The sequence below is a fragment of the Triticum aestivum genome, chromosome 6B, assembly GCF_018294505.1.
Source record: "Triticum aestivum cultivar Chinese Spring chromosome 6B, IWGSC CS RefSeq v2.1, whole genome shotgun sequence".
Lineage (NCBI taxonomy): Eukaryota > Viridiplantae > Streptophyta > Magnoliopsida > Poales > Poaceae > Triticum > Triticum aestivum.
Genome location: NC_057810.1, coordinates 51,631,588 through 51,648,856, shown reverse-complemented (window position 1 = coordinate 51,648,856; position 17,269 = coordinate 51,631,588). Strand labels below are relative to the sequence as shown.

The 17,269-nt window shown below is 43.8% G+C and overlaps 1 protein-coding gene across 1 annotated transcript; it reads left to right on the top strand.

Moving 5' to 3' along the window:
* On the top strand, positions 1-1,441 carry LOC123135712 (protein ALP1-like). The gene is made up of 2 exons (XM_044554896.1): positions 1-998; positions 1,087-1,441. The coding sequence occupies exons 1-2, from the start codon at positions 32-34 to the stop codon at positions 1,194-1,196; spliced, it is 1,077 nt and encodes a 358-aa protein (XP_044410831.1). The 5' UTR covers positions 1-31; the 3' UTR covers positions 1,197-1,441.
* The last annotated feature ends 15,828 nt before the right edge of the window (positions 1,442-17,269 follow it).

Sequence of the window (17,269 nt, the reverse complement as noted above, 5' to 3'; positions counted from 1 at the left end):
GGACACACAAAGATTTGAGTCTGTCTTCAAAATGACGAGAAAAACCTTTAGCTACATCTGCAGCTTGGTTTATGTGCCGTCACTAAAAGATATGAACAGCTACACCTTTGATGATGGGAGGTTACTGGCTTTAGAAGACCGCGTAGCCATTGCTCTGAAAAGGTTGCACTCTAGTGAGCCAACAGAGACCATAGGATCCTCTGTTGGCATGAAGGAGTCAACAGTCTTGTTGGTAACTGAGAGCTTCGCTGTTGCTGTGTGGCAGCGAGCAAGGCGCAACTTGCGCTGGACAGAGTCCAGTGAAATGGATAAGTTCAAGTCGATGTTTGACAAGATCCACAATATGCATAATTGCTGCGGTGTTATATGTACAACTCACATCCCATTTGGACCAAACTGGGACCGCGAGAAGAATGACAGCATCCTAGTCCAGCTCGTCATTGATCCAGAGATGAGGTTCAGGAACATTTGGTGGGGTCCGATAAGCAGCATGAACCAGTCGAGCATTTTGCATGAATCTTATTTGTTCAAGAAGTGCGAGGAGGGCGGTTGGCTGAATGGCAGCAAGCTGAAGGTGGGATTAGATGGATCAGAAGTCGGGGAGTACATAATTGGTGATGCAGGATACCCTCTTCTCCCGTGGCTACTCACACCTTACCAGGAAGAAGACCTCTCAGACTTCAAGGCAGAGTTCAATAGGAGACATTCCAGAGCCACAAATTGTGCACTGAAAGCGCTGGCAAGGTTAAGAGACACATGGAAGTATCTGCAGGGAGAGCCGTCATGCCCTGTCAATACGGACACTCTAGTTGAAGCAATCCATGCTTGCTGCTACTTGCATAACATAGTCATAGATATGGAGGATGATGCAGCCATGCCGAGCATTGAGGATTCATATTACTGTGAGGACGTGCGGCAGGTCGAAAGTGAGGACGCTATCAGGGCAAGGGATATGTTGTCACGATACTTCTTGACCAGCATGCCATCTGAATCAGGAGGTGAATCGACACAACTGCTCTGCTTGGTCTTCCCACTAATTTTTCATAATTATTTAATTCTGTTGCTTCCTCCCTTCATTTTGTTTAGCCGGCCTGGTAGATGCGGAGGAGGACCATGAAGTAGCTGCATCAGGCTCAGGGACTGAAGACAAGGCGCAGGCGCAAGCAAGACCATCAGAGGAAGAGATCATTAACTGAAGAAATCTGTTTCCGCCACATCTTCTAGTTTCATTCTAGGTATTTCCGTCGCAAGTCTTGTTATTCCCTTGTTCTGAAGTCGATGTGATATGGCTCTAATGTCATTGAGGATCTTTAACTGATAGCTCCCTTGGTTATGTATCAATTACATAAATCAAGGAAGAAGTTAAACTGATATAACTGCTAGCAATGTGCTGAGAAAAACATTAGTGGAGTTTGTATTAGCTAAGGCTCATTTATGTATTTCCCCCACTGTATTGCTTTAACTGATGGTCCATTAAATAAAATAGCACGGTGATTCGTAGAAAAATAAAAAGCAGCTATACTATGCATGGAGTTGGAAAATCTTGATATCGGTAATCTTGGTGATTCTGTTTTTTGGTTTAATGGACCATCACGGTGATTCTGTTAAAAGGCTCATTAAATAAACCAGCACGGTGATTCTGTTTTTTGGTTTCCTATCTATTTGGCAAAGACGACTATTGTCATGTATGTAGTCTAAGGTGCTGAAAAAATTTCAGTGTGCCTATCTGTACTCTGTAGTATATATCCATCATTTGATGCAAACTGAAGAATTTGCAATCTTAATGCCATGGAGTCGTGTATATAATAAGTATATTTTTGTCAGGTGTATGTTTGCGCGAGTAATCTTATTCAACGCAAGAACTTGTGATGAATCTTTTAATACGAAAAATACCTGGAGTAAATTAAGACTAGTTCAAATTCTAGAGGAACTGAACCAAAATTAGTTCACCCAGCTGTTAGGAGCGTTGATTGGCGCTCCAGTTAAGATCCTCGCCAGAGTTGGTTGCGGAAACATGATGCTCTGCTTGGGCCAGTATTCTTGTCCGGTGCAAAGGCTAACAGAAAGCTCCTCCTGTTCCAGTTGATAAGCACATTTTCAGACGTAACGAGGGCCGGCCATTTAACAGTGTTTACTACAGAATCAATTGATAGGAAAGATGATGGTAAAGAAATTACCATGATCTTGACAGAATGAAGGCTGACATCTCATGTCTTAGTGCGCCAGCCCGTCAAACCGGTTTCGGGAGGAGTTTTAGAAGCTTCAAAGCGAAAAAAATTTCTTTTCCCCTCTTTTGTTTCCTTACCTTTTTTTCTTTTCTCGTTTACTTATTTTTTTTCATGGCATGTCTACTTTTTTCAATACACACTATACATTTTTGGTATACATGTGAAATATTTTTTCGACACATGTCGAACATTTCTGAAATAGATGACGATTTTTTTTTCAAATACATGTTTTGAACTTTTTTGAATATATGTTAAACATTTTGAATACAGGTTCATTTTTAATGGTATGAGATTTTTTGTACTACTCAAACATTTTTTACATTGTAAAAAAAATTCTTAAAAAGATCAAATATTAATAAACTGATGAAAAAAAATGTCACGGTCATTTTTTACTGGTACGAAACATTTTTAAAATTACGTAACATATTTTAAAATGTTATAATTTTTTAAATGTGTGAAACCTTTAAATGACACAAACATTTAAAATTAGACATATTTACAATATTTTCCAAGTGTAAAAAAAGAATAACTAGGCCGGCCCACATACGCCCTGCTTGAGACGAGCCGGTCGACGGTCTCGCGTGAGGCAAGACATAGCCATGTCCGGGGGTGGAAAACACGCTCCGTCGAGAGGGCTCTTTCAGAAAACGGTGCGCTCGACGAGGTGGCCTGGTTGCATGGGCTTTATTTGAGCCTTTTTTTCAAATGTATAAAAGTGACCCACTCTCACTTCGCTAAAAAAAATGGGCATTTCCTATTTGGTGCTACAGGCGCCAGTTAACGTGCATTTTGTTAACTGGCGCCTGTGGCATCCATAAATGGGCCGGCCCATCTAGGCGCCCATAGACGTTTTTTTTGAAAATTCTGTGAACTTTTTTGTGATTGATGAACTTTTTTGAATATTGATGAACTTTTTAGAAATTTAATGAACATATGTCTTGAAAATGGATGAGCTTTTTTGATTTATGAACTTCTTTTTCAGTTCCATGAACTTTTTCTAAAAATACATGAACTTTTTTTTCAACTTCTATGAAATTGTTTCGAATTTAATGAACTTTTGCTAAAATGGATGAACTTTTTTTCAATTTGAATGAACTTTTTTTTCAAATTGATGAACTTTTTCAAGATTTATGAACCTTTTTTAAAGATATGAACATATTTTTTCAAATGGATGAACTTTTGTTCTTTAAATCTGTAAACCTTTCTTCATTTCATATTTTTATTTTCGTAAAAAACACTAAAAAAAACTTAGGGCAGCACGCCAGTGAGCCGGCCCATGCTAGCAGCGCTGCAGGCACCGGATCGTTAACTGGCGCCACCAGCGCTGTATAGGAGCTCCCAAAAAATGGCCGTGTTGTCTTTTTTCCCATTATTTTTGGCATTTTTTTGGTTTTTTAACATTGTGTCAGCATATATCACCTTTGTTCAGAAAGTACATCATTATTTACTTCAAGTTTTGATCAGTCAAGCGATATATATTCATTTGGTCGGCTAAACATTTTTCAAAAAAATGTGAAACTAGAACTCCTTGAATAGCGCAACCTATATGTGATTCTTTTCATCTCCTCCCGCTGGTTTATTTCTAGGTTGCGCTTTTCTTCGTATCACAGTTTATCTGGATTATGGAAAGGGAATGTGCCAGAAAAAAAGTCAAAATCTTCGGCTGGAGAGTGGCCTCCAATTCTCTGGCCACAAAAAAACAACAGGTTCAAAAGAACAATTGTGAAGGATAGTATTTGCGACATACTACGTGAGAATGGGGAGAAAGATGAATACCACGCCGTAATGTCTTGCACAAAGAGTAAAGCTCTCAGAAATGCCATGACAACATATCGGGACCTGCTGATAGAGGAATCATTCCGGGTATACCGGTGAGGATTGGCTCCAAATTTGGTTAAGCACCTATTCTGAAGAAGTCAGGGTTAAACTTTTGTTAATTTTATGGAGACCTTGGCACCTTCGCAATCATTCTATTCATGGAAATGGCAAGGAATCCGTTTCTAGGCTTGTTGAGTTTCTGAGTAGGTTATGAGAGGGAAATCAACGGAAGCCCTGGACACAATACTGAATCGGTGAAAAAGGAAAAAGCATTTGGTCCTTGTCTTGTAATCAGGCTAAGCTGCAACTTGCAGGTTAGTAGCAGTACGTCTAAACAGTGGGCTGCCTCGGTGAACGTGCGCCACACTGATCGCGAAAAGAACCATCACATATGCATAGTGTCCTGGAAGCTGCTTGTGCGGCCGTCGTGAAGACCGTGGATAGCGGTGGCCAGGGCAGAGCTGAAATCTCTTAGGTCGTTAACGATATCAAGCAACATATGAATAAATTTGATGTTTGCATCCCAAGTCTGGTGAATACTACTACTAGGAGCAGTAACTTGATGGCCAAGGCGCTGGCTGAATCTTACATGCTTTATTATGGGAACATTACTCTTCTAGGCACGGTTCCTTTCCAGGTACACGAGAGAGTAGCTGCAGAACGTAATTTGGGCAATTAATCAACTTATTGTCCTTCCCTGGAAAAACGTTGCAAATAAACAAAACATGACTGCACATTCTCGAAGTAAAAATACAAGAGAGAGTCACATCACAAGTTTCTTTCATTCATGCGATTTATTTAAAATCAATGAACACGACACATGAACAACTAGATCAGTTGTTTGCGAATACAGTTGCTAGTTTCCACCATCGGGTAGCCGGCCCTTCGCACCGGCGGATCAAAACGAGCACTAGGGTTCCAGGCCGGGTTTTCATAATCTATTTGTTTTCCTTTAACAGTTTTGTTTTGGTTAGTTCAGAATTTTTAATAAAAGTCCAGAAAATGTTCTAAATTTCATAAAAATCTCAACTTTTAAAAAATATTTCGAGTTATCCAAAAAATCACACTTGCAAAAAGGGTTAATGGAGTAATAATAATAAAAAAATTCATGTATTCAAAAATGTTCCCAAAATTATTTGAAATGCTCTCTCTTAACTTTTCTTAACTTTGTTCATGTTTAAAGAAATGATCCTGAAATTTTAGAAAATATTCCTGTTTTCAAAAATGTTCCCAAAATTATTTGAAATGCTCTCTCTTTAAATTATTGACAGCACAAAAGTATTCATGTATTCGTAAACATTTTCCAAAGTTTGAAAAATGTTCGTATTCTCAGAAAATGTTGCTAAACTTTTAGAAATGTTTGTGTCTTCAAACAATTTTCAAGTTTAAAATATTTGCAATTTCATAAAAAATCTGAAATTTGAGAAAATATTCCCAGATATTCAAAAATATTTTTTTGATCTTTTAACACTTAAAATAAATTAATTCCAATATTTCTACAAATTGAAAGTAGAAATAAATCCTAAAAAAACATAAAAGAAAAAAGGCTAGCGCTTGCTCAACACTCTCTGTCTCTATATAGGTTGGCCCACCTGAGCGACGCTTGTGCCACCGGTTAGAAGTTTATTGCAGAATGCGTCAAATCCCGGCAAGTTCCCCTATCCCGCCTATACGAAGGGTGTGCGCTCGCCTTAGTGCAGCCTGCCGCCCTAGTTGGTTGTTTTATGTTTTTTTCCTTTTTTCATTTATATATTTAAAATATTCTACATACATATATCTCCAGAAATAATTCACTTGATTTTTCAAAAAGCGTTTTCCGCACATTTGAAAAATGTTCATGGAATGTAAAAAAGATGTTTGCGCAACTTTTTGAAAATAATGATAACATTCAAAAAAATGTTCATGATATTTAAAGAATATTTACGCACGCCAAATATATGCTCTCTTACATTCTTAAGAAGTTTGTCCTAATTCTCTCAATATGTAAAGTGTCCACCTCAATGTCCTCACTAAGGCCATTGCATTTAAGTCTTCTGTCCCACTAGCCATGCAAAATCTACCACATAAGCGAACGTCCCCACTAAGGTCATGCATTCAAGTCTTCTCTCCCACTAAGCCTTGCAAAATCTGCCACATAAGTGAACTTATAAATTATAATTATTTTTGCATTAGTCTATGCATGTAATGCTGCCACATCATACATGCTTATTAGTCATCCTTCACATTTTTGTTTGGAATGCTGTTTTTAGAGACTTTCTTTTGTTGTTTTTCAAGCTTAAAGTTTCTTCTCATTGGATTTAGTTATTTTTAGAAATTATTTACACATTTTTTAACAGAATTACGACAGCAACGCGCGGGGTATCATCTAGCTTTTATAAAATGTTTGTAGTTTAGGAAAATGTTTGCTTACCATTTAAAAGATGTTCGCCATTTAAATAAAATGTTCGTTTTTTTTCACAAAAATCTTCATTACTTTGAAAAATGTTTGTTACGATACAAAAAATTCCACGTGAAAAATGTTTGCTACGATACAAAAAATTGGACGTGACATTTGATAAAAATGGTCACAACATTTCAAAAATATGTTTGCGAGATTTGAAAAAAAAATTAAAAACAATGTTCACGTAATATAGAAGATTATTTCGTGATATTTAAATAAAAATTCAACGTGTATTTTAAAAAAATTAACATTTTCATAAGAAATCATGTTTTTTTGCGGGTAGGAAAAATGTTATTTAGATATTTGAAAAATGCATTGCGCTTGTATACCAACAATGTATCGAAAGAAAGTAGACATTCATTTGAGGAAGAAAGAGAACGCATAATAAAAAATAAAATCTAAAAACCCAATTAAAAACACATAGATACAAAAATAAAAGAAGGAAAAAAAACTTTTTTCTAGGGGTAGAAGGAAAAAAAAACTGCCGCTCCTTTCTGGGAGAACCCGAGGTGGGCCTGGATTGGGTTGCGGCCGTGGTCCTTTGCCGGCCCGACGACTGCGCGGAAGTCGCGGGCGGTGGCGCCGTCAGAGCGACTCTGCTCGGATGGATGCTTTTGCGCGGCCAAAGGAGGACCGGGCGCCGGAGTGGGATGGGGGGCGGAGGGCATCGGCCGCGCAGTCCGGCGAGCAGTACTGAGGCAGCGCCGGCGTGGCCGTCTTCTCCGTCGGCGGCCCGGCGTTGCCCCACTGTCCACTGCACGTCCCGACAGGCGCCTACATCACCGACAGACACCGCTTCGACGGGTCCTGGTATTGGCCGATGCTGGAGGACGGGCGTGGCACTTTGGCAGGCCTTACAACACCGCTGCCATCTGCCACCGTCGCCTGTCCATCTGCGCAGCCGGGTAACACCGCATCCGCACTCAGGCTCCATTCACCATTTGATCCTTACTTTTGCTAATTCGCTTGTCTAATTCAGTTCATGTGCGGTTTGCATTTCGTGTTCCTGAGTGTGCGTTTAGATCCTTAATTCGGGCAACACAATAAAATGTTTATATGCAGTACTCAAATTAATCGCAACACTGACATCTTTCAATTACTTGAACAACAGGAACCATTAAAAGTCCAGTTCTGCCATCACCACTACTTAGAAGTGAGTACGGCAACCATATAGTCAAGCAAAAATGATTTGATTCCCAGTGATGACAGTGCCTGCTGAGGATATTACAGAAATTGACTCAGGGATCTCAGTCTTGAATTCCTACAGCCCTGATAATAGTGCGTCATCTACTACAGGCCACATCGGTTGCCATTCAGACATCGCAGAAAACAGGGCACTTTGAAGTTTGAACCTAGGTAAAGCAGATGGTGAAACGGTTTCAAGCACGGTCAAATAATTCCAGGAGCGTTGGGATCACCTTGTTACAAGTCCCAGGAAATTGCCATGAGTCAACCTCAGGCAAGTTTGCTGTGCGCCTGTGCTCAATGAGACCGTGACATATATATAGCAGAAAGTTATGTCAGTTTTCCAATATACAGGAAGCCTTTTGCTTCATAACTGCCAACTTTTCTCTCTCTTATTACCGAGGCGTCACTGGCACAAATAGCATGTTCATTTCTCTCTAGGCCCTAGCTTTTATTTTTCTCTATTTCAATGGTCATTTCTCCCATTTCTTGCTCCCTAGTTCTCATTTGTATCTAGTATTCTCGCTGCTTAATCTCTCTGAACAGGAATAATTTTTTTCTTTGCAATATATATATGCACTACCTTCTCCTACTCCAAGTGGGAGGCAGGTAGAAGATGGTGACAATTAATGCTAATTAACCAGTATTGATAGCAAAGTATCCAACACTATTGGGCTATGTTAGACTAAGTATATAGTCAATATATCGTGTTGTAACACAATCTATATTTTGTAATGTTTCCTCTTATAAATACATGACAGCAGTGCCCACCTAGGGCATCGAGCATTGTTCCAAACCCTAGTTTGTTTAACATGGTATCAGACAACGCGTTTGATCCGCGCCGTGCTTCCGCCTCCTCTGCCGCCGTCGCGCCGGCCTCCACCGCCGTGCCGCCTCCGTCAACCCTGACGATGGACTCGCCGTTCATGGCGTCCGCACCACTCGCCTTGGTCCATCCGGGATCGCATCCTCCTGCGTCCCGATCGCCCGCACCCCGATCTCCAGCGCTCCCACCTGCCTGCGATGCGTCCCTGGCGCCTGCCTCCTTCGACCCTGCGCAGCTCCCTCGGGATGCATCTGGCGCTCCTGTGCGGATGGCCTACGCTGGGACTCAGGTCCATTATCCATCGATCTACGCTGGGACTCAGCTGCCCCGTGATGCATCTGGTGGCGCTCCTGCGCGGCTGTACAACGGGACTCAGCCCCATGTTGTGTCGCCCTACGCCGGGTCTCAGGCGCATGCTGCGGCGCCGGCCTCAGGCCCCCACGGTGCCCCCCGTCCAGGTGCCCTACGTCGGGTCGTATCCAGCGTCGTACGTCGCTCCGTCGCCGTCGTCATACGTCGCGCCGGTGCCATATGCTTCATCCTCTGCGGTCCCCTACGAGGCACCATCCGGCGCACCCTACGCTGCCCCTGTGCCGTACGTCACGTTGCTGCAGCCCTATGGCGTACCTCCTACGGCGTCCTATGGTCATCACCAACAATACCGTGCGCCTCCGTCGGCCAATGCGCTGATTCCGTATAGTGCTCCTCTGATGTACGACTCGCAGCTCTCCGCACCGGAGGCTGAACCAGGGCCGTTCCACTTCGCTCATCTGGTGACGGTGAAGCTCTCTGCTGATAAATATCTCCTGTGGCGCGCTCACGTGTTGCCGCTGATGCGTAGTCACTACCTTGAGGGGTATGTCGACGGTACGCTGCCGTGTCCCCCGGCCATGGTTCCGGTACCCTCGGCCGCTGGTGGCTCCGTCATGGTGTCCAACCCTGCTCATCGTTGGTGGATCGCTCAGGATCAAGCTATTCTGGGTGTCATTCAGTCCTCGCTCACTCCATCCGTGGCTGGCATGGTGGTCTTTGCCACGACGTCGAGGGATGCATGGGCCACCCTTGACTCCAGCTTCTCCTCGCAGTCGCTGGACGTTTTTCTGCCATTCGTAACCAGCTGGGTGAGGTCAAGAAAAATGATCTCTCCATCACGACCTTCTTCAACAAGGTAAAAAGTTTGGCCGATACACTGTCATCTATTGGGAAGCCTCTCCGTGATGAGGAGTTTACTTCGTTCATTCTCAATGGGCTTGATGAGGACTATGATTCTCTTGTTGAAAACATCAATGGACGCGACACACCGATGCTGCCTCGCAATCTCTACGCGCACCTCCTCAACACCGAACAGCGGCTTGCTGCCCGCTACTCCGTCGGCGTCTACACGGAGGGTCCTTCTGCGAACGCTGCTCTCTGCGGGGGTGCCCGTGGTGCCAAGCAGAAAGCGTCGCCGTCCACGGGCAACCAGCCCCGTCCGCCCGCTCCACCTCCTCCCACAGCTGGCCGCAAGCGGCTACACTGCGAGGCGTGTGGTGGTGGGGTTGAGTGTCAGCTTTGCGGCATTGAGGGGCACTTGGCGTCTCGCTGTCATCGTCGCTTTAAACGTGATTTCCTTGGCATTGGGAACAATGGGAAGGGTAACGAGAAGCAAGCTGCTCTCGCTACACAGGATCCTGGGTTCACTCCTTCGTATTCAGTGGACCCTGCATGGTACATGGACACAGGCGCCACAGACCATTTGACGAGCCAGCTTGACAAGCTGGCCAATCGCCAGGCCTACACCGGTCATGATCAGGTCTGCACTACCAATGGAGGTATGCCCATCTCACATGTTGGTCAGGCATCTCTTCTTTCGCGTACCACTAAAACCTTGCGTCTTCTTGATGTCCTTCGTGTTCCTTCAGTCACACGTAGTTTACTCTCAGTTTCTAAATTAACTCGTGACAACAATGTGTTGGTTGAGTTTCACCCTTTTCATTTTTTTGTTAAGGACCGGGACACGAGGGACGTTCTACTTAGTGGTCGAGCACGCGGCAGATTATATGCGCTTGATGTGCCATGAGTCCATACACGAGTTCCTCAAGTTTTCAGTGGTGTTCGGGTGTCATCGCCGCAGTGGCATTCTCGCCTTGGCCATCCTGCCACTCCCATTGTGCACCATGTGCTTCATCATCATAGTCTTCCTGTTGAGTCGAGTAATAAGGAGTTTCTGGTGTGTGATGCCTGTCAACAAGGCAAAAGTCATCAGTTGCCTTTTTCTGCATCGAGTCGTGTTGTCAAGACTCCTCTCGAACTTGTGTTTTCAGATGTGTGGGGCTATGCCCAAACTTCTGTCAGTGGTCACAACTATTATGTCAGTTTCATCCATGCTTTCAGTCGCTTTACGTGGATTTATCTTATTAAGCACAAATCTGATGTGTTTCATGTCTTTATGCAATTTCAAGCACATGTTGAGCGGTTGCTTAAGCACAAAATTATCAATGTTCAATCCGACTGGGGGGGGGGGAGAATATCGTAATCTCAAAACCTTCTTTCAGAAGTTTGGCATCTCACACCATGTGTCTTGTCCTCATACACATCAGCAGAATGGTGCAGCTGAGCGCAAGCACCGTCACATAGTTGAAACTGGGCTAACACTTCTTGCGCATGCCTCTGTTCCTTTTCGGTTCTGGAGCGATGCTTTTGTCACTGCTTGTTTTTTGATAAACAGGACTCCCACACGACTTCTCCACATGAAGTGTCCTCTCGAGGTGTTGCTTCATGAAACTCTAGATTACTCCTTCCTCAAAGTGTTCGGTTGTGCGTGTTGGCCACATCTTCGTCCGTACAACAAGCATAAATTTGAGTATCAATCAAAAAAATGTGTGTTCCTTAGATACAATCCTCTTCACAAAGGTTACAAGTGTCTCCACATTCCGACGAATCGTGTTTATATTTCTCGTGACGTTGTGTTCGATGAGACTGTCTTCCCTTTTTCCACGTTCACATCATCCACTGATACTCCCGTCACCGAGTTACACTCTTTTCCAGTTTTACCTGATCAATTTGTGGATGCTGCATATTCTCCTTTATTGTTGCCTAACCATGGTGCAGGGACTGGGCGAGGTGTGAGACTTGAGCTTCTTGAGGATGATACTGAGGCCTCATTTGCGGCAGCTGCCGCTACGCTGGCTGCACCTGCTGCGACGTCGGCTGCTCCCGACGTCGATCGCGCGTGCATGAGACATGCACGTGGATTCGACGAGGCACTATCATCGCCTGGGCCGGCTGACCCAGCGGCGTCGCCTGGGCCGGCTAACCCAGCGGCGTCGCCTGGGCCGGCTGACCCAGCGGCGCTGTCACCTGGGTCGCCTGGGTCCGTAGCCTCGCTATCGCTTGGACCGGCTGACCGCGCGGTGTTGTCGCCTGGGTTGGCTGATCCCGTGGCACTGTCACCTGTGCGGACGGCCTCGCCAATTGTTGCTTCGAGTGGGTCGTCATCGTCCTCGCCGATCACGCCCGGCCTGTCTTCGCCGACCACTCCAGGCGATAGTGGCTCCTCTGTGGTGGCTGCTCCACCGCCACCTCTGCCCGTCGTCCTGCGTCCTCATACTCGCCGCAAGAGTGGCATCTTCAAACCAAAGAAGCACACTAATGGCACTGTTGCGTGGCTTGCGGCCTGTATGGCACATATTGAGGCCGACCCTATGACTGAACCACGACATTTTCGGGCAGCACTTGGCATTCCACACTGGCGTGTTGCGATGGAGCAGGAGATTCATGCTCTTCAACGAAACAACACTTGGCGCCTCATTCCACCTCCATCTGGTGTCAATGTCATTGACTCTAAATGGGTATTCGAGGTGAAGAAACATGCTGATAATTCCATTGAGAGATACAAGGCACGTCTGGTTGCCAAGGGATTCAAACAACAATATGGCATTGATTATGCAGACACATTCAGTCTTGTTAATAAACCAACCACTATTCGTGTTCTTCTCTCCTTGGCTGTTACTCGAGGATGGTCTCTTTGACAGCTTGACGTTCAGAATGCTTTTCTCCATGGAGTTCTGGAAGAAGAGGTTTATATGCGTCAGCCACCTGGTTTTGTTGATCCTGCTCAGCCACATCATTTGTGTCGTCTTATCAAAGCTCTTTATGGTCTGAAGCAGGCCCCGCGTGTGTGGCATGCACATCTTGGCGCTGCTCTTCGTGCTCATGGGTTTGTGCCTTCTACAGCGGACACGTCTTTGTTTATCTTTCAGCGACCGGAGGTGACTATGTACATTCTGGTCTATGTTGATGACATCATCCTTGTTAGTTCGTCTGCTGCTGCTATGGATCGGCTCGTGTCCTCTCTCAGTGCTGAGTTTGCTGTTAAGGACCTTGGGAAACTGCATTATTTTCTGGGTCTGGAGGTTCTTCATTCTGATGGTGGCTTGACCCTTACTCAGAAGAAGTACTCCCAGGATCTCCTCCGTCGTGCAGGTATGTTGCAGTGCAAGCCTGCTACGACTCACATGTCTGTCACAGACAAACTGACAGCTCTTGTTGGTGACTTGCTTTCTCCTGAGGATGCCACTGAGTACCGCAGCATTGTTGGTGGGTTGCAGTACTTGCTCATCACTCGACCAGACATATCGTTTGCAGTAAACCGTGTGTGCCAGTATCTTCATGCGCCGCGTGATTCTCACTGGTCAGCTGTTAAGCGCATCTTGCGCTATGTTCGTCACACTGGTTCGTATGGTCTTCATCTTCAGTCGGCGCCTTCTGGGCTGATCTCCGCATTTTCTGATGCCGACTGGGCTGGTAGTCCTGATGATCGGCGATCCATGGGGGGACATGCTATGTTCTTTGGACCTAACTTGATCGCTTGGCAAGCTCGCAAGCAAGCTAAGGTATCTCGGAGTAGTACTGAAGCTGCGTAGAAAGCGGTTGCTAATGCCACAGCTCAGATCATGTGGGCGCAGTCGTTGCTTCGGGAGTTGAAGGTCTCTCCAACTCAGCCGCCTGTCCTTTGGTGTGATAACATCGGTGCTACATATCTTTCATCCAATCCAGTATTTCATGCCCGAACGAAGCACATCGAAGTTGATTATCACTTTGTGAGGGAACGTATTGCTCAGAAGCTTCTTCAAATCAAGTTTGTTTCTTCTAAGGATCAGCTTGCTGATATTTTCACTAAACCATTTCCCTTGCCTTCTTTTGAAGGATGTCGACGCAATCTTAACCTTATGAGTGTTTCAGGATACACTAGTAGAAAAACACCTAATAGTCCCGGTTCGTAAGGGCCTTTAGTCCCGGTTCATGGACCGGGACTAATGGGTCATTACTAATACCTCCACCCATTAGTCCCGGTTCAAACACGAACCGGGACCAATGTGCCTACACGTGGCCCTGTGCTCCGAGCCCAGTCAGGGGGCCTTTGGTCCCGGTTGGTGGCACCAACCGGGACCAAAAGGCATTCACGCGTCAGCATTCCAGTGGCTGGGGTTTTTGTTTTTTTTTTGAAAGGAGGGGGGGTTGGGGGTTTTGGGGGGTTAATTTAGGTGTTTCATATATTGTGTTAGCTAGCTAATTAATAGAGAGAAGTGTCCTCTCTTATGTCCGTGCTTGGTCGACGCTACCTACTATATATACATAAGTGATCGAGAGAACCATTGAGTACAGAAGTTCGTCATGCATACCGAGAGAAGTGATTGATCGACCTCTCCTTCTCCGAGAGATTGGTCGAACAACAAGTTTTCGTATCATGTATCCGACGCTACTGACTACATACATGTACAATATGTATAAGATCTCTTAATTACAATCCCCTAGCAATTGAAATCAATTTCCACATGGTATTCTCCGGCTTTATTGATGACGTGGTCAAGAAAGAATCCCGCCAATTTCTCTTGAATTGCTTTCATGCGATCTGGTTCTAGGAGTTCATTCCGCATCTGCCACGTCTAATTTGAAGAAGGGGGTTAATTAATACATATATATGAATGAAACTCAACAGAAATGATGGTGTAATAAAATGAAATTGTGAATATTATTGCTTACGCACTTCATATTGTCTTTTAGAATAGCCCCGCTTGTTTTTCAAAGTCGCGTTGTGGATGAACTCGCACACGTAGTATCCACAGAAATCATTCCCTTGTTCCTGCCACAAGCACTTTACGAGAAATAGAGGTCAATCAAACTGATAATGAAACATTATAAATGGCATTGATGAAAGTATAACTATAGAATCAACGGAAGGCGAGCAACCTGACGTCGACAGACCCAATAAAACATAAGAAAACGAAGAAGAAATAAAAAGAGGAGAAGAAGAAAGGAATAGAGGAGAAGATCGACAAAAAAAAGAAGAAAAAAAAAGAGGAGAAGAAGAAAGGAATAAAGGAGAAGAAGAAAAAATAGAAAATCTTCTTCTCCTCTTCCTTTTCTTCTTTTTTGTTCTTCTTATTTATTTTCTCCTCTATTCCTTTCTTTCTTCTTCTCCTCTTCTTTTTCTTCTTCTCCCTCGAGAAAGGAAAATAATTAAGGAAAAGGAAGAAAAGAGGAAGAAGGAAGAAGGAAGAAGAAGAAGAAGAAAGGAATAGAGGACAAGAAGAAAAAATAGAATTTTTTTCTTCTATTTTTTCTTCTTCTCCTCTATTCCTTTCTTCTTCTCCTCTTCTTTTTCTTCTTTTTTCTTCTTCTTATTTATTTCTCCTCTTCTTTTCCTCTCCTCTTCTTCTTTCTTTTCTCTTCTTATTTTCTTCTTTCCTATCCTTCTTTTTCTAAAATTGTAACTTTTGCATATATAAAACTTTTCTAAAATTGTAACTTCCTATATATGAACAAAAAACTTTCTATGAACAAAAAAACATTTTTAACATATATATATTTAGCAAATTCTAGCCACATACACATATACATCACATATGAACAAAAAATAAACTAATAAAAATAAAAAAAGATATAGCAATATATGAACAAAAACATATAACCACATACATACACATACATTATATATATATGAAAAAAATTAAACTAATAAAAAAACAGAGCCGGTCGGGCAGAGGGGCATGGCGGCAGCGGTGGCGCCGGCGGGGCAGGGCAGGGGTACAGGAGCGAGGCAAGGCAGGGGCGCGAGGCAGGTGCTCACAGGGGGGTGGCGGGGCACGGCGGGCGGTGTCGGGGCGTGGGGAGCGGCGTCGGCGTCGGGGCAGATGGCATCGAGGGCGGCGGCGACGGTGAGGTGGAGCAGCCTGACAGCGTCGGAGGCGGCGGCGACGACGAGGTGGAGCAGCCTGACGGCGTCTGAGGCGGCGGCGACGACGAGGTGGAGCAGCCTGACGGCTCGGCAGCGACGGCGACGTGGCAGAGTAGCGGGCGTCGGGCGGAGAAGAAAGGGGGATTTTGGAGAAACTGCTAAGTGCTAGTTATATATGAAGAGAATTGGTCCCAGTTCGTGAAACCAACCGGGACTAATGCCCCCTTTAGTCCCGGTTGGTGGCACCAACCGGGACTAATGCCCCCCCTTTAGTCCCGGTTGGTGCCACCAACCGGGACCAAAGGACCCTGTGTTGCCCGCGTCGGGGCCAAAGTTTAGTCCCACCTCGCTAGTTGAGAGGTACGTGCAGTGGTTTATAAGCCCCACTGCCGCACCCCTCTCGAGCTCCTCTCCACCGTAGGCTTGCGGGCCTATTTGCTACTACTTTGGCTGATGGGCCTTCTGGGCCTACTGCGGGCCTGAATCCTGGCCCATGGTAGGGATTCTAGTCGTATCCAGGCCGTGGGGGCCTAGTAGGAGGCATTTTTTTGTTTTCTTTCTTGCTTTATTTATTTTATTTTGTTTCTACTTACAACAAAATACTTATTGTGCTATTTTTAATTATTTTTCCAGTTTTTTTGTTTTGTTTTCTGCATTATTTATTTTCTTTTGTTTTCTGCATTATTTTTTAATTCTTTTTGCTTTTAATTTTAGAAAAATTATAAACTTTCTGTTAGTGCCATTAGTTTTCAAATTTGAAAACACTTTTTTGTTTTTTTGTTTTCTTTCTTGCTTTATTTATTTTATTTTGTTTGTACTTACAACAAAATACTTATTTTTGCTATTTTTAATTGTTTTTTGTTTTGTTTTCTGCATTATTTATTTTCTTTTGTTTTTTGCTTTATTTTTTAATTCTTTTTGCTTTTAGTTTTAGAAAAATTATAAACTTTCTGTTAGTGCCATTAGTTTTTAAATTTGAAAACACTTTTTTTGTTTTTTTTGTTTTCTTTCTTGCTATATTTATTTTATTTTGTTTCTACTTACAACAAAATACTTATTGTTGCTATTTTTAATTATTACGATGGCCGAACCATAAGACATTAAAGCATTTGAAATGAACTATGAAAAAGTTGAAAGTTGGCATGGTATCATAAATTTACTCACATAGCATGTGCATGTACAAAACGGACAATGGTATCATACTCGTGTGTTACAAAGTTGGCATGGTATCATCATAATAGTTGGGGGAGAAAGTCTTCACTTTTTCTTCGCTTGTGTCATTTGCTTATTGCACCGTAACCATGGATAATCTTCATCGCTATCAGGAAGCTGGGGTCAGCCTTGACTTTGAAGGTAGGAATTTCATGAAACTTTTCATAATCTTCAGACATGTCTGTCTTGCCCTCCACTCCCACGATGTCCCTTTTTCCTGAAAGAACTATGTGGCGCTTTGGCTCATCGTATGATGTATTCGCTTCCTTATCTTTTCTTTTTCTCGGTCTGGTAGACATGTCCTTCGCATAGATAACTTGTGCCACATCATTGGCTAGGAC